The sequence below is a fragment of the Eumetopias jubatus genome, unplaced genomic scaffold, assembly GCF_037043125.1.
Source record: "Eumetopias jubatus isolate StellerSeaLion01/CBP00866 unplaced genomic scaffold, mEumJub1_p1.0 scaffold_2, whole genome shotgun sequence".
Lineage (NCBI taxonomy): Eukaryota > Metazoa > Chordata > Mammalia > Carnivora > Otariidae > Eumetopias > Eumetopias jubatus.
In genome coordinates this window covers 126094746-126122492 of record NW_028274808.1, presented here as the reverse complement: position 1 = coordinate 126122492, position 27747 = coordinate 126094746, and the positions used below count along the sequence as shown (strand labels likewise).

The following is a 27747-nucleotide window of genomic DNA, read 5'->3' as shown; positions in this document are numbered from 1 at the left end:
CAGGGGCTAGGTTGTCTAATTCTGTTAGCTCTACAAGAGACCCCAAGGTAAACAGAACTACCACAGATTGTGTAACAATGAGCAACAGGTGATTCTCTTGCCAAAGAACCAGAAATCTCTCCATGTAAAACATAGGTCTTCGGTATATTCTAAAAGTTATTTTTAATTGAGAAAGAATAATGGGCAAGCAATATCCCAAGGTCCTGAATTATAAGAACTATCTTATGGTGGAAAGGGGAAGGTACTAAGTACTCATTTAACAAATATGTATTGTGTAACCACATGCTTTGTGCTTGTGCTGGGGAAAAGCTACAAAGGTGAATAGGGTGCAATGCCTGCTCTTAAAGCACAGTACTATTGCAGCCCCACAATACTATGGCATAGGAAAGCTTCATTTCAGACTTTATTTAGGGAACGCAGCTGAGCTGCTCTGGTGAGTTGGTTAAATACTCGTCACAAAAGCAGAATAGGCAACTCTTCTGTCAAGTACAAGCTAATATACATTGTTTTCTACAAATTCTTGAACTTCAGTTGAACATTTGGGTTGCAGTCTTTCTCAAGAATCATTATTCCAAGGCATGTTTTCACTCCTGGATTTGGTCTCAACAGGACTACCAAAATGTGAACAAGTACCAAATATTGAATGAAAAAAAAAAAAAAAAGACCCAACATGTTTTGGTAGTCATGCCAGTTTTGTTTTATGTTTGGTGTGAACATTATGGAAACCAATCAATATAGTATATTGCAATGCATCATTTTAAACTAACTTTCTTTTCAGACCTTTTTTGTACCACAGCGAGGCTATTTCATTTGCTTATTCTAGTCATTAAAATGGACTTGTAAGTCCAGTGGTTATGTTCATTGTAATTAATCTAATTGGCCAACTCTGTTTCTCACTTGAAAATTTGCCAAGAAATATAATGCTCTTTAATAGAGGCAAGTGTTTGCAAGTATTGACAAAAAGTCACAGATTTTTTTACAAGGAGATGGAAGAGAATATGTTTCACTCCTGCCTTGTCTGTGTGTATGTATGCATACTATAGAAGCCAGAATCTATTCCATCTCAAACCACATCTAGCAAAAGGTACATAATACTTTAAAAAGAAAACTGTGACACGACATTCATTAAAACTGATCATAACACTTTCTGTCCTGTTACTCCACTGAAACAAAGTTGAAAGGAATTATTTTAAAGCACATGTAATTTAATCAGAAGTTAAAAAATGCCTGTCTGTAAGTAACTTTCTTTTTCCACTCTGCTTTGTTTAGTTTCACCATAAAAGCAATTCATTTCTAAAGACTTGAAAAACTGTTCTTAAGCATATATATCTCCTTCTGACCCCTGTAATTTTCTGAATGCATCAAATACCATGATTATGGACTCTGCAAATAACTCCCGTGTGTAGCTCTTTTCTCAGCTGTGATAGTACATTCATGTGAATATTTTATTAATGCCAGTGTGCCTCGCTGGACTATGTGATTGGTGAGGGCAAGATCATCTCCTATTTCCTGTCATTGTTCTCCAGCAGCAGCTGAGTGCCTGGCATATAGTAGCTGCTCAATAATTGTTTGTTGAATGAATGTTATGCCATATAAGGCACTTTGGAAAGAGTGGGTAATGATCCCTTGACTGAGTTTTATTATTTTTATGAAGACTAATCACCTTATATACACACACACACACAAAAACCGCTGCACATATTTGTTTGTCAAAGTCTTATATGTAAAATGTTTTAAGTCGTTCAGAGAAATAGTATACTAATAATCAAAGTTAATTTGTCATATTATCAAATGCAAAATTCATTAATAGTCTCTGATAGTTGAAATCATTTATCTTAAAGACATTCAAAAAATTAGGGTGTCTTAATTTTCACAGTGTCACCATGAGGTAAGTACTATTTTTTAAGCTTCAGAGAAAATGTTTTCTACTCAAAAGAAAAGACTGTTTGGCTATATTGGTTTTTGGATTAGTAGGTTTCCTTGGGCATATGATGTCTAACAGCTCAAGGAAATTTTGATAAATGCTTAGAAAGATTAATAAGCATAAGAAGTATTAAAAACAAAAACACATCAATTACTTATCATCAAGAAATGTGATCTATAAAATTAATCACAACGTTACCTAAAAAGGGTTTGAGTGTATTCTGAAGTCTGAGCTGAGACATTTTATGCTGTGTGGGTCCATATCTAGTAGTAAGCGGTCACCTAAGAACTTGATAAATGATATACAAATAAGTAGCATGGACATTCATTCTGAAAACCCTATAAATTATAAGTGTGGTCAACAGTTAATTCATGTGTGATTTTTTATATGGAAATTACCCCTATGAACAGTAACACCAAGAGAATATGGGTTTTTTTGTTTTTTGTTTGTTTGTTTGTTACCCAGAAAGATTCCATGAGACTCCACAAAGTGAAAAGCAGGATAGAATCTGCGTCATTCATATGACTCCTTGGAGAGTCTGGAGGAGGCCAGGAGTAATAAGTTGCAACTTGTCTTTGAATGAGAGTCTAAAGCCACTTCTGCCAGTGAGAAAAATGCATAAAGGCGCTAAATGATTATAGGAATCTAAACCAAGATTTTGTTTAAAGGCAGGTACATAAGATAGCAAGCATACTTCCATCAAAATGCCTTACGGCTTTTTTCATTTCTATTATGTTTAACCCCCCAAAATAACTTTAATGTGTGCCAAATGATCCATTCTACTTGCAAGGTCTAACATGATGTGGAGGCTGACAGAGATAAGGGCTCAAGGCAGGAGGAGCACTGAATTACTTTTCTTGCTTTTTTTCTTTTCATGTTAGAGATAAGGCCCAAAGGAAAACATAGATCATTGTGATAAATGTGTTGTATCTTCATATTTCATTGTAGTTGTCAAGAATTCTTGCCAATTCATAAATGTGAAGTAAACCAGAGCCACAACTGGATAAGGTACAGGTAGTGTCAGTTATAGTCATATTTGGTTTCAGGAAAAAGTATTACTTTTGTCCTGATTATTTTCTTCGTTCTATTAAGTAGGTTAGGTAAACTGGATGGGGATGGGCAAGCCAACCTTTTATTCTTCCTTCATTGTGTATGTGTGTGTGTGAGAGAGAGACAGAGAGAGACAAGGGACAAAAACAGAGACAGATAAATTGGTAAGATTTTAAAGATCATTTCGGTTTTGTTGTATTTTGTAAGTTTAAATTTCAGTGTTCAAAATGTACTAGTTTCCTCCATGATATAAGGGCTTTTGAAGGTTGACTGAATTAAAATACAGCTTATCAAAGTTGTAAGATACAAGGGAAATGATCATTTGCAAAATAAGGTATGGATTAGGAAGGAGGGAGAAGTGCAGTTGGAATCATTTTTCAAGGGGAAAATGAAAGTTCAGTGACTAATGAGAAAACGATCCCAATTCCTTTCCATGCTTCATAGAGCCACCTGTCCATCATCTCTCTTTTCTTCTCATTCTTGGAATTGAGTACATAAGGAAGGGAGAGTTAGTGGCACTGAGCTTCCTTCAGCTGATGAAGGGACAGAGGCAAGCCTCTCTCTCCTACCCCCACCACGCTTCCATCTGTACTGTTCCTTCTCCTGAAATGGCCGTCCCCCCGGCTCTGTATCTCAAAGCCTTAGTTCAAATAGCTGCCTCCTTTATAGCACTTTCTTTGATCACTTTTGCCAAAGCGACCTCCCCCTCAACACACACACCTACAGAACTAGGTAACGTTTCTTTAATGAACCTCTGCAATGCTCTCTTTGTACAGGCTTTTTGTTCTCCCTCTCCCTGACAAAAATAAAACGAACCAAAAAACAATACTCTTTGGTCCTATGACCTTACACAAACGACTTCACTTCCCTGTTCCTGGGTTTCTAAATACCTAAGAATGGTGATAAAATCATCAAAGTCATAGGGTGGTTTTGAGAATTACATAAGTTAATTGCCATAAAGTGAATTATGCTGGTGAAGAGATAGATAGGTCTCAAGAACTGTGAGGAATTATCAGGTGTTGTTGCTGCCTACTGTCTCCTGGGGAGCACATATTAGTTTCCCTTCCTGAGCTTTGCCTTTCACCCCGTCACCCTACCTGCAAACTACAATGGTAAATACTGCAGAGCACACAAAGATCCCCGACACCATTACCTGACCTAAGGAGTTCATAATCCTTTGGGAGAGGTCGAACAGATCACTTGGGTGAAGGAACAAAACAGTCATTAGAAAATTATAAGCAAACTTCTGGAGAGAGTTCAAAGACAGACAAATCTGTGGTTTCACCAAACCAGCTTGATAATGAGAATCCCCTGGGGCGAGGATTCTGAACTAGTAAATCAGAATCTCTGGTCTGTAACCAAGGAAATGCAAATGATCATTCAAATGGAGAACCTCTAGAATAGTTATAGTTGGGGATAAAGGCTTTCTGTTAAAAGCTAATTTTGACCAGGAGTAGGCACAGTTTTTCTAAGAACTAGGATAGAAAAGAGAGTGATGTCATTTTAAAAACATAAGGGAGTTTCTTCTACCCAGTGGCTTAATCTTCTCAATAAAGTAGGAAATAAGATCCTCTGCTAAGAATGAGGCAGGTGCAAGGGCAGTTCAGGGTTTGGGAAATGTAGAGAATATTGGGAGAGTTGCTATGGTGATATGTTACAGGGCTAAACTAGAGGTGAATTAAACCGAGGGTCCATTATGCTACAATCAATATTCCTTACTGGAATTTCCAAGTCCAGTTTATACCTGAGTTAGGATCATTCTCAAGTCCTCAAAGCTCATAGAAATGAAAATACCCCAGTACTATCGATAAAGGTAGATTTTTTAATATTATTCACAACAAAAGTAATGTAAATTCTGAGGATCACCTGACATCCTTGTTTCTTCTGCCCAGTACAAAATTTAAAATGTGATCTCGTGAAACGTCTAGGAGTCAGATTCTCATAAAAATAACAAATCTACCCATTGTGCTCTTCCCTAGGGTGAGAGCAAGGTTTCATAATTAAACGTATGGTGCTGTTGCTTTTCTTGTATTTTTCTTTTTGGTGAGTAAACTATTTTATTCGTCTCGTTTTTCCACATCACATTCTCAGGGTTGTAATGGGTCTCCCACAGTTCCAGGCAGTTATTGGTTCTTGGGGGGAAATGTTCCTGTGGCATTATTGATTGCAGCCTTCATGGGAAGGACAGTGATTGACTGAGTTGCTTCTTGGGCAGCTGTGAATTTGCTGTATAGTGACAGGTCCTTCGGTGGCTTCCTCAGTCTCAACTTGACAAGATATCTGGAGAAGGAGCTAACACTATTGAAATGTTGTGTCCTCACCCTACATTGTATTCTGTCCCTCAAATTAAACCCAGGTCAGTGAGAGGTCATGGTTAAGAAGATAGTAAATGATAGCACTGAAATTGAGGCTGTCCTTCTGTCTTCATAAGGCTTCTGGCCCCTGGCTTGACCTCCTAAAAGCTTCATGCTGTTTTCCTAGGCTTTTCACAGCTGCCTGCTTCCTCACCCACAATCTCAAAACTTCACACTCCAACACTCTGTTTATTCTATTAGCTAAACTATCAGACCGGACATTTGACCTCAGACAGCACTGACTTAGCCATTGTCTATGTCAGTATTCAGTTCCGAAAAGAGAAATTGGAACCCAATAAGCAAATGGACCCTACTCTCTCATCATGGATGACACCACATTAGTCTTTATAATGATTATAAGTTTAAGATCGGCATTATTTCATTTCATGGATTAGAAAGAAATGAAGCTCAGAAGGGTCATGTTACTTTGCCTGTACATTCTCAGGAAGTAAGGAAACAAGAATTCCACCCAAGTTGGTCTAACTCTATATTCATATTCTTAACTGCTACACTCTCCTCTCCCAAAAACCTCAATCCTTAAACTATTTCCCCTCCTTCACATGTCCTAAACCCTTATCTGTACCTCACTGTCATTCTTTGACTTCTCTTTGATCACATTTTATTGTGCCTTCCATCCACCTGCATACTTGCAAATAGTTTTGTGAGTAGAATTCATTTCGTCTATTTTTTGCTCACTAAAACACCTAGTATATTGGGTTTGTAACGTTCGACCCTGTGTATCCTCAGTTTTCTCTATGGATCATATCCTGATTTATCGTAAGTGAAAGTGATAAGACTAACACAGGGTAGGAGAAGAGGATGGAAGAGAAACTGAATAGTAGCCACTGATTCTCAGGGGTGGGGGAGGAGGGTGCTAGGACTTAATGGGCCCTGTCATCAATTATTAGATACGATCTCCATGGACACTGTTTGCCATACTTCCCATCTGCATGGCTCCAGGCAACCATTGCCCAGAACTGAAGGAGAATGGAATCCAAATGTTAAAAAATTTTAAAAATTCAGAAACTTAGGGATTCTCTTCAATGGTCTCAGGCTATGATCAGTGACATTAAGCAATAACTCTCTCCTCTTTCTTGCACACTCCACCAGAGATGTTCACCCCAATACCAGCTTATCTTGTTCATGCATCTTAGACCAATCCTTATATATGAAAGATCCTGGGGGATCTCCAGAGCTCTGTGGACCATCATGGAGACTCACTGAGAAATAACGTGGTGCTTAACGTAACAAAGAATCTAGAAGCACTCCTTATATTTTAATTTCCTCTGATTCATGTTGCAGGTCATGCCTCACTGCAAAAACTGGATAAGAGCATACATCTCTCTTTTTTTTTTTCATTACAACTACAGGAATATCATTTCACTATAGTCTCAGAGAATATGGTCTCTTCTCCTAGAAAGTAAGCTAACCAGGTAATGTTCCTCTTGCTACAAAGTGCACCTATTTCTCACATTACCCTTGTTGCTGTGGTACTGTGCCTATGTATTGTATATGGAATGCCATCACTTGCAGTGCTCTATAAAGCTTGAGTTTTTACTTCAGTGATACTTCTTTTATTTTTTTTTAAATTAAACCAGTTAAGTTAGATCCATGACCCCAGCAGAAAGATAAAATAATACAATTTTATGTACTTTCAATCAGCAATGAAAAATTAAAATTGAATGATATGGGGGAAATGTCACATAGTGACAAATTACAAATAACAAACTTCCTAAGCTTTTCCTCTAACCTACTAGTTATAATCTTAAGCCTTATAGTTATGAAACATTTATTACGGGGTATGTCCCTATACCAGATTCCATTAAGGTGTAGGTTAGAGCAGGTGTCATTTAATCCAACGATTCACAGCACATCACTCTCATTATATCCCAGGTGTTAACACTGTCCCTTCTGAATTTTAATGTTCTAATAGATTAAAGGTTACCTGTACTTTAAAAAATATTTAGGAAAATGCATCACTTTTGCAACAAGTTGTATCTATAGTTAGGAACAGTGCAAGTCGTATCTATAGCTAGGAACAATGCTTGCAAAAGCAAAAGTGAATAAACACAATAAACTGTTGAAACTGAAGAACTGTGTACTTTATGTGGAGGAAAACCACCTATTTAAAAAGTTCAGCAAATTTTCAACAGGATACTTACAGATGAAAGACTACTTAAAGAGCTCTTTAAATACAGACTCTACTCCCAATTAAATTCAATGACCCTTTATTCCTAAATTCTCATATGGTAAATGCCTAAGTTGTTATTGTTAGTTTGCTTTTTCAACACAAACTGTTTCTAAGGTTTGAGCAAACAATAATGGTTTTGGCTTTATTTGCTATAATGACATTAGTTTAGGATCTGCCCACAGCTGCTGGATCCAAGTTAAGTCAGAAGGCTGCTGAGGAACATCTCATCCTGGGAATCCTCCAGCATCTCCCATAATTGGACTTAGGTTAGCATGCCAAGTTTATAACTGAAGAGGACAAAAATAAAGGAAAATTCTCTTTTTTAACAGAAACTTCATACAAAAAATGACAATGTTTGTAAAAGCCACATGTGTGCTCAGTCTGGGATGGAATAAATCCTAAAAGCTTAGCTCTCATCAGCTTCAATTTTGCTATTCTAGGACATTCTTTTGTAAATTACCTTATAGGAAGGTCTGGGGTGTGGTAGTATCCTCAAACTTGGAGGATACTAATTTTTCCACATGTGTATGAGTCACACAAGCATATGACACAGTATCAGACCAGTCTGTTGTTTTAGGATGACTTTGTAGGTAATTGAGTTTTGTTTGGGCACCTCAGTACAATGTATTTCAGTGTAGAGTCAAGGTACTTACCAAATCAAACAAGAAGTTTATATGCTTATATCAAATGTCGTCCCAAACAGCATAATGTAATGATGCTCTAAGACTTAGAAAATAACTTAATTTACAGTACTGCCAACATGATTCAACAGAAAATGTGAATATACACAAATCTAATTAGGTCAAACACCTACCTCCTATCAAGTTTAAGTAACTGATATAGAAGTATTTTGGTAAAGTGCCCACACTGAGAGAAGTTAAAAAAGCAGCCCCTATTTTCTACAGAAAAATAGGGACAGTGAATAACTCATCACATTCTCTGAATACTACACTGCACTCACAAATTCTGGAGAGTGATACCCTGGACACACAGCTTATTTCACATTAGTGAACAGACCTAAAATTTTTATAAAGTTCTGACTTCTGGCCAGAAGATAAAATGTCCCATATATACATATATACAAACCCCATTTCTTAGCCTCTTAAATTCTCTAGTTCTAAAAATGGCTTTTTGACTTGTCTTTACAGGTTGTTTTCTCCTTTAAAAAGGAGAAAGTGTGCAATACATTTGCATTTGCACTTCTGAATTAAGAAACGGTATTAAATGAGAAAAAAAGTTTAGGATAGTATTAATTTACTTAGATTATGTACATGACCTTTGGGTATTCATGAGAACCAGTTTAACTGTCCATCACCTTATGAGCAACTCTGTTTTCTAAGTTACCCAGGAAATGTATCTAACCATTTACAAAAACAAAAATTCGAACATGCACTTTACAAATCATGGTCTTATTTACCTGCATATTCTTCCACAAGACAGGTATACATTAAAAAATATTGCTCAGAAACATAAAAATAAATACTATCTCTTTCGTTTACCATTTAGGCATATAAATAGTTTACTGAAGATGATGCATCATTCAACAAACAAATGCAAAAACTGCTTTATATAAAGTGTGGTTCTCTGCTATTTAGCAATATAAAATATAAAATGATTACAATATAATTAGCTAATAAAGAGCTAAATTCAAGAGATTTGCAAACCAATACAGCAGTGAACAGTCCCTTATACAAAAGTCCATTAAGGAAGAGTCAAGTCCATTTTGTAACAGGTTACGTAAAAATCAGGGCCAGTAAATGCATTATAAATGCAAAAAAGAGCTCTGCTTCATCAGCACATTCTTCAGTCTTGTTTGGACTAGACGCCAAACTTAACTGTTCTCTCTTCGGTTCATCTTGTTTTCCATTACGCTCTTGATCAACTTGTTTTATGCATTCTGGTATGCCAACATATTCCATGGGGACAAGTTCTGCTAGTTCTGCCAAATTAAAGACGTATCTAATTTTTTGGCTGAATTTTGAGCTAATAAAGGGTCTTGTGACAGCTAGAAGTGTTCTGATAAACCATGAGGGATGTACAATGATTAGTGATTTTAGGTTTTTCCGTGAACTTCTATTAATTTGCTGGTAGCATTTCCTGAGCCATCCCAGACTGGGCCTTTTTCTTCGAGTTGTAGCACCATTTAAATAAACTATCATGTAGTTTTCTGCTACTAACAGCTCCAAAGTGCCAATAACATACTTAAAGAGATGGTCCATCAGGTATCTATAGTTAGGTTGACCACTTTCAGGCATAAAACAGACAGCAAACACAACAATGGCACTTACTCCATCCCTATAACATCCTCCACGGCCGATAACTTTTTTATAGGGTTCAATTGCCTTCATATTGACCCTGTGGTCCTGTTCTCCAATTCTGAACATACGCCAGCCTCGTCCATCTTCTTTTTCCTCTGCCGCTGTGTATTCAGTAATTGAGCCTTTCCTAAAAATTTCAGTAGTTTTGGGTTTTGGAAGATCATCTTCCCACTCAAATTCATTACTGTTTTCTGATGGCGTGTCTAAGCCATCTAAGTCAATCTCCCCACTTTCATCCAAATCATCTGACAGCACAGAGCCATCGCTAGGATCCAGGGTCAGGCTAATGTCTGGAGTGGTGAATTTCTTTCTTCCTTTATTTCCATTAACTTCAGGCTGGCTCTCTGGTCCAGTTACAGCTAGTATATCTGCTTCCACACTATCATCCTCTGGTAAAGGTATTGGAAAATCTTCATCTTGCCATTTTTCTTTAAGTTCCACAACTTCCATCCTCAGCTTAGATTCAATATCAGCCACAAGCTCCTGATAATCCAGAGAGCCAACGTCCCCGGAGGAAGCCTTGGCTCCCTCGTCTTCTTCGCCCCTCCAGGCCGCCGACGTGGGGCTGACGTCCAGGGCGCAGGAGGTAGCGCCGAGAGGAGGCCGCTCTCCTCGGACCGCAGTGGAGACGGGGGCCCAGTCCCCAAGCTATAGCTGCAGCGGCAGCAGCTGACCCGGATGCAGAGGGCGACCCCGCCTACTTCAGTGACACTTCTTTTATCAGAGGGTTTTATCGTCTTTACTCATCTAGAAACCAGTAGAGCACAGTAAACCACTGTTGTTTACCACCATATACAAGGTAAAGATTCTTCACAATTTGCCAATATTTTGAGCAATGTGGTTACTGAAAAATATACCTGGCTCTCCAAACATGGGTAAATTGCAGTCCCACAATTATTCATCAAGGCTCTTATAAATATTTCAGATCCCCCACTTAGCTAGGTTGCTTTTATTTCTAATTCACCAAGATTGGGAACAGACGTGAAAGGCTGATTATGTCAAGTTTGGGGGAAAGCAGAGAAACAGCAGGCTTTGCAAATGCCTCCATTTTGTACGTACACACATATGGTAGCATCAGACCTATTTCTGAATAAAGAAACTAGCCACACAGTCCCTCTGACGATCGTTATCAGAACTGAATGACACTCCATTTTTATCAAGCCTCTTCTCTGAGTTATTGAAGCCTCCCATACTATCACCAAGTAAGTAAACACTGCCATGCATAGAGCTCTTGCTATCATCATGGGAAAATTGTAAGCAGCTCGCGTGCGTTTGCACAAGAACTATGGGAGTCAGCATCTGCCTCGTAACAGCACATCCATGTCATTTCATCTTATCTTGACACATAGATATGTAGGAAGATAGACTATTCCCTTTCTATCTGTTGGTAAATTTTCTTTCTAATAATTGCTGAAAACTTCACTCCAGTAAGCAGTTAGTCCTGCTGGTTGAAGAAAATAGACATTATCTGAGGTAATAGATAAGTCTCATTAAGAAGATGGAATAGACTAATTCCCAGCATATCTCCCATGCGTGGGAAAACTAATATTGTGAAATACAGCAGTAACACATCAATTATCTTTTCTACATGAAGTTAGATAAGTCTCGCTGCTACTTATACCACATTATATAATTTTTTTATAAATAACCATTTATGTTAGAGTACCTCAGTTTGCTGCCTCATAAAAAAAAAAAGGACAGCCAATATTTCTATTCCAAGTGAGACTTACTCTTTTAACTACTTACGGAATCCAGGTATTCTATTTAAAATGTATGTGCCTACTGATTATCAAATGCCCAAAGTGTGGGTGTTTGTTATTAGCCTAAAAACCAATGCTACACATCTCACAACATTACACTTTTAATGAAGATTGGCTCTAACCAATGAAAGTAAAGCTAACTATCAGCATTCAAAATAAAGGTTTTAGAGATCTCGTGTTAAATAATGACTTATCAGTTTACTTTCAGTAGTTTATCATATCGGGTTATCATAGGTGAAGTACTTGAAAACAATTTCATTTCTTAAGCAGCTTAAATATCTCTCCCACATTCTCATTTGCATAATTAGTTTTTATTAGCAAATGTTTTTTTAATATGATTGTAACATCCCAGATATAGAAATTTCACATCACCGGAGTTAAATTAATGAAGTTTATAAATGAAGACTTGACTTATTAAAGTAAATGATAAAGTAGAGGATTATTTGTTTAATTTGTGGCCTGTAACAAAAGTATGACAATGACAATAAAATGCCTTGCAAATTATAAAGTGGTATCTTAAAAAGGAAGATTTTATATTTGTATGTATCCTAGTTTTTAAAAACATCCAAACTACTGAGAAGGAGAAGAAGAAACATAAATTCTACGGGTTCTGAGTCTCAGACCAGTTCTGTCCCAAACACGATCCAGAGGGAGAAAGAAAGGGGTCAGAAGAGAAATTCCAGGAAAAGTGCTGGACAGGAAAGTCACTTGCAAATGGCAGCCATACCCAAATCATGACACTTGCCGTGGTGCCGTACATTTCACAATCCGTGTGTGTGAGTCTGCGCGGGCTGCCCTCACACAGTACCACATCCTGGCGGCCTACACAACAGACCTTTAGTTCTCACAGTTCTGAGGCTCCAAGTCCAAAATCAAGCTTCCAGCCAGGTAAGTTTCATTACAAGGCAGCTGTAACAACACGCACTCCATGATGCTGTTCCTAAACTGTCCATTGTTCCAAATCCAAGGTTTGGTGACCCTTTTGCACAGTGCCTTTCATTGCCCAGCCCCTTCCAGGACATATAATCTCATTGCGGTGGGATCACACAGGAACACGATTACAGATAATCCGTCCAAGTGACAGTTTGGGTTTTTTTTTTCCCCCTCATTTATAGAAACATTATAACGTGTTCAGATTCATAATGGAAAGAAGTTAGAAAGTTGAATTCACCTTTTAAAATGTCTGAAATGAACAGACATTTCTGTTTTTGTACGGGTCGAGTCACTTGGAGGAAAGTTTATGTGATGTTACTGTCTTAACATTCTTTATTAAAAAATTGGAAACACCTCCAGCAGAGTCAGAATAATACTAAATATAATACAATACACCTGAAAAATTAGAATATAATTTTTTAAAAGTACTTTAGACTGTCCATCTATGAAAATATGGGTAAAGCATAGCAAAATTATTTTCCTAAAGTTGTACTATTAGTATTATCAATGATCTAACTCTTGGCTGAGAATTTTAATTAATTATCCTGAATTTGTCCACCATCTTGAGTACAAATAGACCCCGAGGTTTTTTTTAAAAACATGTATTGGTATACCTTCTCCAAGCCAGGAGACGTTTGCATCATAAAAGAATTCTCATCATAGAGTACCTACTACTATAACAGCTCTTAGAATAATGAATTCCTTCTGTATATTTAAACTGTTAGTCGACTTATAAAAAGTTCAGTGTTTATGCAGATGTTCCTGAGAATATTTGTTCATTCGAAAGTTTCCTTCTCCGTAAACTTCTCTCCTAACGCTGTGCCAAAGATCCTTATCACAATCTTTATCCATTTACACGTAGCACACACTTCAAGATCCCACCTACTTTAAGGCTTAGTTGTCAGATTCAAAGATATTAAAATATTCCATAAAACGTGTATAACACGCTAACCAAAATAAGTTTGACTTTATGACCCTCTTTCACAAACATGTATTTGAATGGTCTGCATAAGAAGATTTTGTATTGCCTGAAGAGCGACTGTAAGCAGAGATGGTCACTGCCAGTTTCTCACCGCAGAAGGAAAGAATTTTTCCCCTTTACCCTATAACCCAAATATCACACTGAGCTTAAGGATGAAGCTGACATTTTAAAAGATCACCAGAAGTGTTCTCTTTCCAATTGCAATTATGCCCTCCATCTCAGTGGGAGTCATCGTCGAGGTCTTTTCAGCTCTCCAGCATCTTTCTGGCCTGCTTTCATTATCCTGATTATCTATTCATTTGCCGCCCAGCACTCATTTTATGAAAGATCATGTCTGCCATTTTTATAATGAGTGCTTGACTTTTACTGCCAGCATAAACACATAAAATATATAATAATTAAAGTTCACTAGTCACCAAAGTCTTGAGATCCATCATGTTGCTAATTTGATTTTTCAAGCAATTGCTTTTCTGTAAACGAGGCTGATTTTGCCCCCTTAGGCATCACAAGACCTGTGATGGAAGGGGCTGACTCTAACCTCGAAGCATGGATCTGAACGGGCACCATAAACCAGGTTTCAGGTTCATCAGCAAAGAAAGACATGTCTATAAAATCAGATGCTTCTTAGAGCCAACAAAAATCTCATCAATATTTGAACCTAAAAATTGTTTTAAGTGTTGCACATTTTTCAAAATAAGTGTTATTTAATAAATACCTACTTTTTATGGGCTACTGTTTAAGGAAAAATTTCAGTGGAATAACTATGGAAGTTCGCATCACATAGATCAAAACTTCACAGTATGTTGACTTACGTTGAGTAAGGATAAGGTTTCATAACATCACTTCCTTATTTTGAACACACTGCCTTGTTTTGATAACATTGGCAAAGCCCCCTGAGTGCCTCATGATAATGAATTCATCTGACGTTTATTCTAATCGCACAGAGATTAATGAACTCATGCGATATTCATGTGGCTCTCTGGAGACATCAGGATGTGTTACACAAAGTGTAATGTTCGTAAATGGATACAATGGAATATGTGTTAGCCAAGAAACTTGAGTAGTCAAATCCTCAGTTAATAAAGCAGCAGGAACTGAAGAGGCAGCATCCATTATAGTGGGTTTTTTTAGGGAATAATAAAGAAATTGACAGTGTATTCAAGGAAAAAAAAAAAGTGCAGGAGCCAGAAGACCTTGGTTTGAGAGCTGGTTGGATCAATTACCAGCCTCGTGGCCTTGGGAAATTTTCTTTACCTCTTAGCCTCAATCTCCCCAGCTTTAAAATGAGAATTTAATAACATCAACCTTCTTAAAGCCTTTTACAGGAATAAGGAGTGGGGGAGGAGCGGTGCCATCAATCAGTCAATCAATCAATATAATTCCTCCCTCACAAGGTTATTTTAAGAAGTAAATCAAATGATATGCAGTGATTTGATAAGTGCTTTGTAAACTCTGCGGCATTACACATGCATTTACTATTGCCATTCCTTTGGGAAATAGATTGTCTGGAGAAAGTGTACAGTTTATTTCCCATACACAGAAAAATGGATGCCTTAGGAAGACATTACTTACTACATAAGGAAATGGACACTGTTTTCTTAATAAGAAAAGCAGATCTGACCAATTAAATGTGTTATTGAATTATCTTTTTTAAATTTGAAAGTGAGATATCAGGTTTGAAGCAACATGGGAAACTTCTCATTTTTATGCAGGTCTGTGACCTACAACAGTCTTCGAACAATAACTAAATGTATAATTAAGTCCAGTTCTGTTGATTCTGCCCTGTAGGGGGAGCGGGGCAGGTCCCTTCACCTCACTAGGCAGGAGTCAAATATGACCTCATCTCCCAGACCCCTTCCAGTACCAACATGCTGTCATTCTCATAAATCCGTCCATAGTAATTTTTTTACCAACCCTAACAAACTTCTCATTAGTTTGTAGTACTTCTAGTCACACATGATTAAAAACCATTTTTATATCTTTTGATTAAAAGAAACCCCACGGGGGCGTCTGAGTGGCTCATTGGGTTAAGTGTCTGATTCTTGATTTTGGCTCAGGTCATGATCTCAGGGTCCTGAGATGGAGCCCTGCATCAGGAACCCTGCCCCTCGCCGTCACTCGTGCTCTCTCTCGCACGCTCTCTGCTCGCTCTCTCTCTCAGATAAATAAATAAATCTTAAAAAGAAATAATAAAAGAAACCCCACCTTTTCTGCTTCAGTTGATTGTCTTACCTACTCTCAGTAAATTGTAGTCACTGCCTGAAATTTCTCTTAGTATATGTTTGTTCATAGCCCTCTGATTTCAAGATAAAGCTTCCATCGCCTAGAAAATGATTCAGCAAATATAGACCTCAGAGGACAAATATTACCTGATCTCAAATAATTAGGGCAGTCACTCTTTTGGCACATGGGTGGTCCCAGTTTCAGGGTGTAGGTACATTCCAGGATAATCAGAAAACTAAGGAAATCCAAAACTCACTTGAACAATTATACTGCCATTGTTAATATACACCGTGTACCTCAAAATCGTTCTCAGTGTGGTCAAACACAAAGTCAACGCCTGATCGCTGTACTCATTTAAAGGCACACACATTAATAATAGTCATTACTACATTTTTATTATTATATGTTATTGATACACGGTCCAAAGCACTGAGTTAAGAGTCAAAATCTCTGGTTTCAAACAGACTCCGATGCTTTCTAATGCTGTAACTTTGGCCAGGTCATTTAAGCCCTCTGAACTTCAATATCTTTGTCAGTGAAACGGAAACTTGTTGACTTCCTAGAGTGACTGGCTGTGGGGCTCAACAGGAGGCCAGCAACTATAGCCAGCAGGCCAAATGTGGCTCAGACCTGTCTTTGTAACCTCAAAGTCACAGTTGACTACCTGCAACAGAGACCTTCCATTCTGTAAAGTTTAAAATAGTAACTATCAGGCCCTCAACAAAAATGCTCGTTAACCTCTGGCCTAACGAATGATATTCATAAACTTGTTTGAAATGCTTAGGTAATCTTAGTGGACTGTACTGAAATAATGGGCATCTGGCTCACCTAGCTGGAAGAATTAGGTAAAAGTCCAATTTCAACAAAGGAAATGGCTTCTAATAGTCTATCGTGGGTTATTTGGTATTACTGAGGTATTATATGTTATCAGTAAATAGTTGTTGTATCTAATGCTACTAATCGATCATTAAGACATTTTGCTTGAGAAAAGAAAAGCCACTGATGCCTGATTCACAGCAAGTTGATAGAATTTGTTTTTACAGCTCTGATGTTAAGTACCGATATCAGGTATGCCAGTCAGAGCGCCACTGCACTTAATTGAATGCTAAATCTGAACCTTTGATAAGTGCTTTTGCCTCAATCCAAGTTTACCTACATTTCCCATGCCCGGAATGAAAGAAATGATGAATGAATGAACAACCTACTGAGCTGACATTTTTCTGAAAATTGTCTGCATGCTATTATTAATTATTTCTCAGTAACCATGGAGAGGAAATATTTTTGAGAACCCAGCAAATGAATTTAATAATGTGGGTATTCTGGACCAAAATAGATCCACTCAGTGTGTCAAAAATACTTTTTTTTTCAGTTATTCCCAAATTTTCTTCTCAGTGTTAAGTGACGTTACACATTAATAAGTAACGGGACTCCATCCTAAATATCTTTTTAATGTGGGTTACATATAACTCATAAGCATGTAACAGATCAGATAAATGTTTTTGAGATATTAAAATTATGTTTTTCATCCTCACCAATCTCTAGTGTCAAGCTGCCCCAGGACTTCCAGATTGAGGAACTGCCTAGAAGTCTCAGACCATAGAGTTTCTGTCATTACGTAGCTAAAATTCCCTTCCACTATTAGAGACCAAGAAGTTTGAAGGCCTTGGGTGTAAGAGGGATATCCAGGAGAGAAAAGGAAAGCTGTGCCTCTTTCTGGTCAGAGGTTTCCATCAGGGGCAGGGGGTGGGAGATGGGCAGGTAAAGGGGAGTTAGCGAGACTGGAATGCACACCCAGGGTAGAGGCCATGATACTTCCCTTGCCATTAAGGTCTCTGAGGGGAGTTCTGTGGGCACACCAGGCTCTGTACCAGCAGAGAAGACCTCGGATGGTGAGAAGCCAGAGCTACACAGTCAGGAAAAAGCAAGAGCTCAATCTTTATTCCCAGGCCTCTCTGGCTCCCATGTGGTGTGAATGCTGAGTTAGAGCACATGGACCACTTTTGGAGCCCTCCGCAGTGAGTGACAAGGTGACATCACAGTAGTACCTGAAGGCTCAGGAATAGTCAGGGGCTGGATGAAGAAAATGGCAGAAGCTGAGAAAGGTGTACAGTGCCCCACAGGTCAGCAGAGAGGAGTCCACAAGCCCTAAGGGAGCTGAGAAGCACATTAGCCAACGTTAGCAGACTTAAAGCCTCTGCTCACTTCAGCAATAGTCACCGATCAATATCTAAGGGCTGAACCCATCACACATAAAAGGAGAGTTGCCAGAGCCATCCAAGGACCAGCAAGAAGCCAGCAGCTCCCTCCCCGCAAGCCTTGCCTTAAGCACCCCAACTCCAACATAGCGGGTATAATGTCATCCTTTATAAATTCTGATGCTGTCTTGGAAAAAAGCAAGGAAAAGGAGAGGATTCAGAAGGATTGAGTAATTCTTGAGCTAAAGCTAGAGACATGTTAAATTATTAGATCAGATTAAATTTTAAATCATATTGAGCTAATTTTAGTTTTGTTCCCACTGCTCAGCGGGCCCAGTCCTCCTGAGGAAGATCAATTAAGTTATGGAGAAAAGCTACATTTTCTTTGCACACCCAAATTTATGAATAAATTTGCACTCTACGATTACATTGTTTGGTTTAGAAGAAACCTACTGGTGACAATTTTACTCAGGGTCTAACAAATCTCTGAAACTAAAAGAGAGAGCTCTTCTCTAAATAGTTACATATCAGAGGCTATGTAGGGTACCAGGCGAATGTGTTGAAAGACAGAACGGAATTCTAGCCCTAACTCGACAATTTACAATTTACTCTGTTAGTCACTAAAAAAGTCATCTCGTCTCTATAACAGCGCTTCCCAACAGATGTATCTTAGATGAGGTACTAGAACATTACTGAAGTATTGATCCCTTCAGCCCCCGAAACAGCCAAGGCAGAGCCTGGGGTGACTGGAGCCCCTTGACTTTCATCTCAGGCTACCCCAGTGCACTATATAAATTGTTTTTTTGTGGGTTGAATGTGATAATTTGGGGGGATTATCGTCCTATATGATCCCATTTCTCCTCCATAGGATGAGCGGAGGGGGGAGTGGAGAGATTTGATGATGTCCTCTGTCATTTCCATTCTAGTAGTTGACACTTCTATGAGTGTGGAGAGAAAATTCTAATTGCAAAAAGAGTCACAGGAGCTCCTGCATACATGGCCTGAAAACAAAACTTCCTGTACTTACGTTTTTAAACTCTTTGATTACCTCTAGATTTGTTCCCAGAAGAAACAACTGAAAAGTCAGGTGTCCTTTTTCTCAGTTAACCAGTGTCATTTTTACAGCTCAGCAGGGATTTACCTACGGGTAAGAAAATTAGAAAAGAATCTATAGACTGCAATAGTACTTAAAGGCAAAATCAAAGTTACCTGTGTGGGATCAGAAATTTGCATTCATCTTTCAGCAACCTGTTTTGTTATAAATAAATTAATTTGAAAATCAATTTCCAGGGCAATGATTAAGAAGGGTAATCAATAATTAGTGCATTTCTCACACACAAATAAGGCTGTTTTATCTTCAAAGTAAGTAAAACGCTTTTCAGGATGAACACCTCAAACTTGTTGAATATTTTTATTTGAATATAAAAGAAGGATCTTTTGCTTCCCTACTCACTTGCTCTGAAATTTGCTATTTATATCAATAAAGAATTCAATGCATGCAGAATTGATCTATTAGCCATTTTCAAGTTGAAGCTAGGTTTTATGGACTGCTAAGATTTTTCTGTTCAATGGGATGACAAATGTTTTAGTACTTTTGGACAGAAAGAGGAAATGCAATGTTCTTGTCATTGAATCAGTCATTCACTGATTCATCTGGGAATATAACTCTCCATTAAGTAATATGTACCAGAACAGGTCCAAAGAAAGAATGGTTGTCACACATGCTGATAATAATAATTCTAGCTTTTGAGTTGTCATAGCCTACTAAGTGCCAAGTAATAAGCGAGGTGCTTTTGTTTATGGCTTCATGAATTTTCACCCTGAGGACTCTCAAAATTGTTAGGTATTACTCTCATCACTCTGGAGTAAAAATGGCAGGGATTTTTCTGACAACACTCCAAGAAGAGGTTTCACTCATCCAATTGTTCATCACGGCCTAATGTCCAACTTTCTTTCTAGTAGTCTAAGTGTTTACAGCACCAAGAAGTTTATACTTAAAACATTTCAAACCCACCAGTTCACTGTAATGGCAGGAATACATTGCTCTCAGTGAGTAAAGACTGCCATCTTGTGGAAATTGCAAATACAGCAAAAACAATCATTCCATGGAACTAAAAATCTGCACACATTAAGAATGTGCAACTAGATTCTTGCAATGTTATACACACACACACACACACACACACACACACACACACACACACCAATGCTGCTCACAGTTAAATACAAAACTTTCCTTTAGGTATGATTCAAGTTTCATTTAAAGATGCCAGTGTTTTTGAACATTTGAATATATATATATATATACATATATATATATCCTCATTTATTATATAAGGGCTCATCCAATTTGCCTTTAAGGCAGTGCATAAGATTTTGCTAAGCTTTCTTTATCTAATACTTAAATAAGTTTTTGTTAAATAATAAAAAGGAGGGTGTAGTGACACTTTTCTAATGGAATTTCCAGGAGCATTAGATTCTGCCGCAAAAATTTATGGCAGAACTCTGAGCTTAGAAAATACTTTCATACCCTTCCAACACTTCTATTCCACCCACCCTGTATTTCTAGAATCTGTTGTGGGCTACTCACAGCTTGACTGGGGGGATCTTACAATCTAGCTGTTGTCTGTCCCTAAAAATGGGGTGTTTGTGCAATGCCTCAGTTATCTGTGCTTCCTGAGATCGACTATACATAAAGGCATCTTTGTGGTGTGAAGGCAAATAGAGAAGTCTGCTCACTTTTTCCCCATAGTAACTCCTACCCCTCAGCTTACTGAACCCAAAAATTCTACAATTAAACAAATTCTTTGGATTTAAGGCCCTTTACTCCTATTAGCATCAAAATGGGTGTCATAAAGTATGTGTGTATACATCAATGATCATTTTTGAAACCAAATCATTCTTCGGGTGTAGAAATGATAAGGACACGCTGTGATACCAGATACCACTGAGGAGAAAGAGTAGGCAATCGTTGGTTCATGAATGAACACGGAAATGAATGAAAGAATAAACTAACATGAACTGAGGGCATTAAAAAGAAACAGTATCACAGTGTTGCTTAGGCCATTTTGGCTGAATGTGCAGTTGTGGTTTAACATAAATTTTTTCCCCAAAAAAATACCTGGTATGAGACCATTCTTTAAATACTTATTGAATGGATAGATGAATAAGAAGAAATGGAATAAGTTAGAAAATCACATCAGTGATAAGAAAAAGTAGAATCTGAGGGCAGCGTCCATTACCAAAAACCATGTTGAGCATATTCAATCAATAACTACTTGTCTGCTCTGTGTTAGGCAGTATGGAAGATGGTGAGGACACATTCCAGAAAGGGGAACAGACATCAATCAAGGAACCACAAATTATTTTTTTAAAGATTTTATTTATTTACTTGACAGAGAGAGAAACAGCAAGAGAGGGAACACAAGCAGGGGGCAGTGGGAGAGGGAGAAGCAGGCTTCCTGCGGAGCAGGGAGCCCAATGCGGGGCTCCATTCCAGGACCCTGGGATCATGACCTGAGCCGAAGGCAGACGCTTAATCGACTGAGCCACCTGGGCACCCCAAGAATATTATTTTTTTAGAGATGACTAAATTTTCCCTTCAAGGTATTCAAAGGTGTTCTGATTACCCAGTGCCTTTACGTAGGCAAATAGCTAATGGGTTTGCCAACATGATTTGCATATATTTGCAGATAGGCCAAGCAAGCAACTTTGATGCTGCGATTGAAGATTACAGATGTGTGTAATACCTAACACAGTGCTGCTGATTTCCACGAGTAGTTGTTCCTTTGGATGGAGGCACTATTTATTTCTCAATGTATGTGTGCATGTATGTGTATATGTATGTATGTATGTATTTAGTGAGCTCTATGCCCAGTGTGGGGCTCGAACTCACGACCCTGAGATCAAGAATCGCATGCTCTACTGACTGAGCCAGCCAGGCGCCCCATAGAGGCATTATTTCTCAAGTGTATTCCTCAAAACTCTAGCTCCACAAATTATTACTATGTATTATCGGGGAGAAAAAAAAATGAGGAAAAAAGAAGGAAAGTTAAATACCTTTGGGAAATGCCAAATTAAAATCATACAAGTTTTCTTTTCTACAGGTCTTCTTAGAGCCTTTAATACACTGACTTCTTTGTAAATTTCCTAGAGGCTGTTTCTTAAAGTTAATGACCACGGGACCCTTTTCTTGCAGAAGCTCCTCTAGGTACTAATGTTCCATGGAACACACTTTTAGAAATTCTGGAAATACAAGTATCTTTGTCTGAGAAGAGGCAGGAATAAGGGTGAAATGTAATCCATCGATATTCATAATCACCTTGGTAAATTCAATTAATCAAAGTAATTGTACTTCTTGAGCAGCACTCTGAAGCAACAAGCTTTAGACAGATCAAAGTCATAAGAAAGGAGAAGTCCAAGTTATAAGGGAAGCTCCAGTTCAATGTCCATCCTGGGGTGTCAGCTGGGGGTTCTGGGGGTGAGACCAAGTCTCCCCCACAGCCCTTAGGGCTGGTCTTATTCCTGTTTGACTCAGGTTGAATGTTGACCCCACCCCTAGCCATTATCTTTTAGCCCAATCTTATCAACACAGGGTTGACATGAAACAGATAAAAAGGTAATGCTCCACCCAAAGAGTATTTACTCCTTCCAAATGACATCATTCTTCTCTCTAAAGTTTTAAGCAGTCTCTCCCCAAGTAACCGAAGACCTAGGGCAAGAGAGGAAATATAGCTCCACATATCCTAAGGCTGACTATGTGCAAATTATAAGTCAAGCTAAAAACTCTTAGATAAAATACGTTCTATCTTGTCACCTTGACAAATAGACCTTCATGCCCCTAGGAGGTCAGGTCTGAGTTTCTAATCTGTGATAGTTTGGAGTATTGCCACAGACCTGGTGGCCCAGGGAGGTGGTCTGTGGGCCCCTCTCTTCCACCTCCAGCTCTGTCCTGCACAGTGAAGGATCGCCCACACAAAGGTGTACACCCCTGAGCTCATACACCTGAGCTCAGTCCACACTCTCTAAACACCACTCCAGACACCTGCGATGCCCTTGCGGCTGTGAGGTCTGCTCTTGGAGGAAATGTGGGGACAAGTTTTCCCCGGTCCTGGAGGAGCTTTCTGAACTGTTAGGGTGGGAAATCCTAGGGATCCCTGAAGATGGTGCACACTCTGGACAAGCTCACGGCCTTGGCCCTGACCATTCTCACCCTGCGAGAGGCGGCACACCTGGGGGAGGGCCAGAGGTAGGCAGGTCTCAGGTAAAGCCTAAAGAGTATTTGGAAATGAGAATAAAACCTCTGCAAAAAATCATACTTTAAAAAAGCTGCAACTTTGCAACTAGCCCCAGACTCGGAGGAAAAAAAAAAAAAAAAAAAGACGAAGAAGGGTATTTCTTATTTGAATTTAACTACTTCTAAAAGCCTCTGGTCAACTTTTCTTTTGTTCTCCAAGGTAAGATTATTTTCCCCTTTGGCATTAAAGTTATGTGAAAAAACAAAAATGATGTATTTTATCAACTTCAAACTTGTCCCGGGGCTTTCTCCCACACTGTGTTAAATAATAGAAGACTTTTTAATTGAATTTCTTTGTGTGTAGCATATGCTGGGTGACATTATGCCAGCATCTTGCTCTAAGCAGCAAAACGTTCTCCATAAAAGCATTAAGATCCAGAGTGTCATTCCGCATGGAGAGAGGGAACGCAGAACTGCAACAGCTTGAAACCACATAAAAACAGTGCCTCTGAAATGTAATTGTGAAAACACATTGAAACAAAGTGGGGGGGCGGGGAGGGATGATACTTAGAATTAGAGAATAAAATTTAAAAAAAAAGAGGAGGAAGAGGGGTGGGAGCAAGAGAGGGTACAAAAGGAGGAGAGGAAACCCTGTGGCACAACTCTGTCTATAATATCAAAGCAATAACATTTTCAGCATCCTGGCATTCCACCTGCAGGCTAATCTATATGTTCATTTCCCCTTGACCGCCACCATCCTTTAGCGGTGGGATTATAAATGGATGTGTTGTGGACCGAAGCAGTAACGATGTCTGCACTGACACATGGCTGTGTTCTTTACCCCAAGGATCCTGGAGCTTCAGCAGAATGGTGACATGGACATCCTGAAGCACAAATGGTGGCCAAAGAATGGCCAGTGTGACCTGTACTCCTCAGTGGACACAAAGCAGAAAGGAGGTGCCCTGGACATAAAGAGCTTTGCAGGAGTCTTTTGTATCCTGGCGGCTGGAATTGTCCTCTCCTGCTTTATAGCCATGCTGGAGACGTGGTGGAACAAGAGGAAAGGCTCCCGGGTCCCATCGAAAGAGGTACTTGATTGAGAGTTCTGGCGCTCAGTTGAGCCAATAAGCGGGTGGTCTTTCCAGGGAGGGTAATCAGCAGGAAGAGGATAATGGGCTGGGGGTGGTCCTTGTTTCTTCTTTCTTGGAATATTGAAAATGAATTATTGATGAAATATAAAAATCGGTAATGCCAATACCAATGACCATTTTAAGACATCCCAGATATGTGAAGCAGAGACTGCAGTTCTTGAAAAGACTGATCGTTTCATGTGCCATCAAGGGCTTTAAAATTCTGCCAGATCTCAGGGTAGACTTTCATTCAGTGATTTTCTTAAAGGCTGTGATTCCCTTGACCAGTTCACAAAGATGCTTGTCATCTTATTTCAATAAGTTGTTTAACTTATAGGTAAATTATTTGTATCTCTAAGATTCAGCCGAAGAAATACAATGCCGTAGGAAAATAATCAGAATTTGTCTCTTCACCACCAGCGGCTCCTTCCCTCTATCAGTATGTAGACCTATAGAAGGGATCATATGTTTTTAGCTCTTTGATGGCTCTAAGCTTAATGAATCCAAAGTGTGGAATCATCTAGAATTAAATTTTTAATAAAATAAAATAAAATTTTTTTCAGAGATCTGAAAGAATAATTGCAGAGTTACACATAATATCTCTTTGAAAGTGGCATGTGCCTTGTTTTCATCAAAAATTATGGAATTTACAAATCGGCAGAGAAAATGTGAAGTTAAAATAAATTACTTGATTAATTTATCATATTTCTACTGGACCAAAAGGTGAAAATTTTTTAAATGATGAAATCATATTCATTCACTAAAGCTTCACAAAATGAAATGGAAAACGACCTGAATTTGCTACATGATTTGATCTGCTAGATAGTTTCAAAGGACAGTTTTTTAAACTTTCTGTAACTAGATTTTGGCTAACTGATGGTTAGAGCAAATCCTGAGAAGATCTGCTTTAATGCACAAATAAAAATGACTTCTCAATGTTCATATGAATTTTTACATGTTAATATATTCTTTCAAACAGATCTCTTTCTAAAATAATCTGAGAATTCCTTTCTACCGCCTTATATACAAAATTGGTCAGCAGCATTTATAAGGAAAAGCTTGGCTTACCAAAGATAAAACTTAGCTTCCTACCTATCTGAATGATCATACATTCTAAATTAGTGGAGTATGAACTAAAAATTAAGCAGGGTTCGAACACTGTAGTGTTTTCTTTATGGAATAAGCTTCTGGCTTTTCTATTGACATTGATTCAATGCAAAAGACCACATTAATGCAATATTATAGCTGAGATTTCATATTCTTAAAAATCTGGAAATTAAGGACTCCCCAAGCTCCTTATATTTTGAATTACTATATATGATATTAAATTTTTGCATTATTATATCTGTTGATGGATGACTACATTATAGTTGCTGTGGGAACCATAAAATTACATCTCTCAACCCTCTAAAGTCTCAGTGATAATATTGTATTAATGGATATTTTTTATTGGATTTTGAAATGAAAAAGGAAAAGGAAAAACAGTGATGCACATCAAAATATTTTTCACTGAGGAGCACTACAATAGCACAATGAAAAAAATACATACTCCATTCTAACTCATGACAGCTAATTCAGATCTATGAACAAATATTTTCTCTCCTTATGATTAATAGGTATTTTTAAATCCTCATGAATTTAATTTATTGAACTTGGCTATAAATATGACTGATAAGAGACAATTTTTTTTCTTGCCAGTTTTATTTTTCAAACGTTGGGCTTTAATGCTCACTTTAAGTGAAAATCCTGAAGGATTTATGAATAGATTTCAGCACCAAAAATCTGAGATTTTCCTTCCTTTTCCTTTATTAAGTACCTTCTTACTAAGACTCCATTAGCATAGCTCAAAGCATCTTTGATTGAGAGGTCATTTAGCATAAACCTGGCCCTAAACCAAAGTTGTCATTCGCAGGTCATGACTTGAAGGGGTCTCTAAAGGTCTTGCTGACCTCACAGTATTGCCTCATTCAGGTACTAAATAGCTTGAGTGTATGACATCCCTCAATTAGAAATGGATTCTCTTGTGTTGAATGTTGCTCTTTCTGAATAATCTCACATCTCTCTGGCCTGAAGAGAAATAACACTTTAACAGTCACTAACACTTTAGTGTGAACTAGCGTATCGTATCACTTATCTCCAAAAATGGAAAGTTAAGGTTAGGAGGGAATAGGAGAAAAGAACAGAAGTCCAACTTGGAAGGAGACGCCCTGCAAAAGGAGAAAGCACGTGGAAAGAAGAGGTGTGGAGAGGGACTGAGTTGTTAAAACCGTATTTTTTTATTTGTACAGCTTTGCCTGGGTCTGTCTCTGATCTCATAGAAGGCAATCGCCCATCTACTGCTCCCCTACTTTTGTAGTTGCATGTGACATATATAGAACTTTTAGTGCAAGAAAATTATTTATTATAGATAACCTTATCTCAGAGTCATATTTGTACCCCCAGATCCTAGCGCAATACCTGGCTCATATTAGGTGCTCAATAGGTATTTGTTAAATGAATAAACCCCAAAGTTCAGTTAATTACATATCATGTTTGCTGAACTACTTTTCTTTTTTTAACCATGGAAGCTAGTACTGATGAGAACCTTATCTTCTTTTTCTTCATCTCCAGGATGACAAGGAAATTGACCTGGAGCACCTCCATAGACGTGTAAATAGCTTGTGCACTGATGACGACAGCCCCCATAAACAGTTTTCCACCTCGTCAATTGACTTGACCCCTCTGGACATTGACACTTTGCCAACACGACAAGCACTGGAGCAAATCAGTGATTTCAGGAACACTCATATCACCACAACAACCTTTATCCCAGAGCAGATCCAGACTCTTAGCCGCACACTGTCAGCTAAAGCTGCCTCTGGTTTCGCTTTTGGCAACGTGCCTGAGCACCGAACTGGCCCTTTTAGGCACAGGGCACCTAATGGGGGCTTTTTCAGGAGTCCTATAAAAACAATGTCATCTATTCCTTATCAACCAACTCCTACCCTGGGGCTCAATCTGGGTAATGATCCAGACCGAGGCACCTCCATATGAGCATCCAACAAAATCTCTTCACTGTTTCTTTTGTAGGACTCCCTTTGCAAGGAGCAACTGTAAAATTGTGGGACTAACATGGATGTAACACTTAAAAAAAAAAAATCAGGATTATTAGTAACAATTATAGTTCTTTCTCTCCACCTTCTCCCTCTTCTCTCTCTTCTATTTCTTTCTCTTCCTCTCTTTCTGTACATTTCCCTCCACTTTTTTTCATTACTCAACTTGTTCCCCCAGAATATAGTATACTAGGATCCTATTAGTCCGCTTTTCATATACTGTACTTCAAGTATAGGAAATGTGCACTGAGTATACTAAAAGTATATGCAGGATTAATTTTACATAAAGGCCTCTTATGTAACATTTCTCTATTTTTAAAAATATAATTGCAATAACTTCAGTCTTTTTACATTCTTCT

General features: G+C 38.3%; 1 protein-coding gene and 1 pseudogene across 1 annotated transcript in view; one reads left to right on the top strand and one right to left on the bottom strand.

Moving 5' to 3' along the window:
* The window catches only part of GRID2 (glutamate ionotropic receptor delta type subunit 2), a 1398327-nt gene extending 1370998 nt beyond the window's left edge, over nucleotides 1–27329 (top strand). Inside the window, exons 15-16 of the mRNA XM_028117832.2 lie at nucleotides 24014–24254; nucleotides 26907–27329. Of these exons, the coding sequence (XP_027973633.1) occupies nucleotides 24014–24254; nucleotides 26907–27329 (664 nt within the window). The remainder of the gene's footprint in view (nucleotides 1–24013; nucleotides 24255–26906) is intronic.
* LOC114220108 (BCL2/adenovirus E1B 19 kDa protein-interacting protein 2 pseudogene) lies at nucleotides 9253–10350 on the bottom strand (annotated as a pseudogene).
* Nucleotides 27330–27747: the final 418 nt, after the last annotated feature.